This window comes from Buceros rhinoceros, unplaced genomic scaffold (genome assembly GCF_000710305.1).
Source record: "Buceros rhinoceros silvestris isolate BGI_N320 unplaced genomic scaffold, ASM71030v1 scaffold6599, whole genome shotgun sequence".
NCBI classification, from domain to species: Eukaryota; Metazoa; Chordata; class Aves; order Bucerotiformes; family Bucerotidae; genus Buceros; species Buceros rhinoceros.
In genome coordinates, this window is record NW_010433224.1 from 91,676 (window position 1) to 92,421 (window position 746).

A 746-nucleotide genomic window follows, 5' to 3' on the forward strand; every position below is an offset into this window, starting at 1 on the left:
AAACAGAAGGGCAGCCATGAACCGAGGCGCGCTGAATAAACCCGAAGAGTAAGTAACCGTGGGGCTGGCGGCTTCCCAGGAGAACACTGGGATGTCCCGGCTGTAGCTGCCTGGGTCGAAGAGACGGGGAGGGTGTGGGGAGCTCGGGTGTGTGTGTGAGAGACAACGTGTGTCACCTCTCTGGGGACAGGCATGTGAGTAGACAAGGGAGGTGGGTTGGGGGGAGACACCCAGAGTGTGTCTGGACCTCAGTAATCCTCTCAGTAATCCGTGGCCAGGCCAAGGATGCTGCAAGTTGGGGTTGGACTAGATGATCTCCAGAGGTCCCTTCCAACACCCACCAGTCTGTCAAGTCCCCATTACACCTTGCCAGTGACAATTATTTGGGTTGGTGTTCTCCGGCATTGCTTCTCACCGGGGGCGGTGGTGGGATCTGGAGAACCACGGGACAGTTTCGTATTTTCACATGACTCTCCGCAGTCCCTATGTTCTTGGCTTCAGCTACAATTACTGCAGCTCCAATCCGAGGTCAAATAATGCCGTCTGGTCTCTAACCATTTTTAGGGGGGTCCACCTCATGGAACAGCCAGGGGGTCATCACCTGCCCAAAGTACAGGGTCACTCCTTGGTTGCAACAGGTTGGAGGAGAGCGTAGGTCAGGTAATTAGGGACAGGAGGTCAGAAGGGCAGCCAGCCCTGCTGATGAAGCTCGGCGGTGGATGTCCTGCCAGGCCAGGAGCGTCCCC

The 746-nt window shown here is 56.7% G+C and overlaps 1 protein-coding gene across 1 annotated transcript in view; it reads left to right on the forward strand.

Moving 5' to 3' along the window:
- NCOA1 (nuclear receptor coactivator 1) overlaps nt 1–746 on the forward strand; it is a gene marked incomplete at its 3' end in the record, with an annotated part of 55,542 nt that overhangs the window by 47,577 nt on the left and 7,219 nt on the right. The window contains exon 14 of the mRNA XM_010144033.1: nt 7–48. Coding sequence (XP_010142335.1) covers nt 7–48 — 42 coding nt within the window. The remainder of the gene's footprint in view (nt 1–6; nt 49–746) is intronic.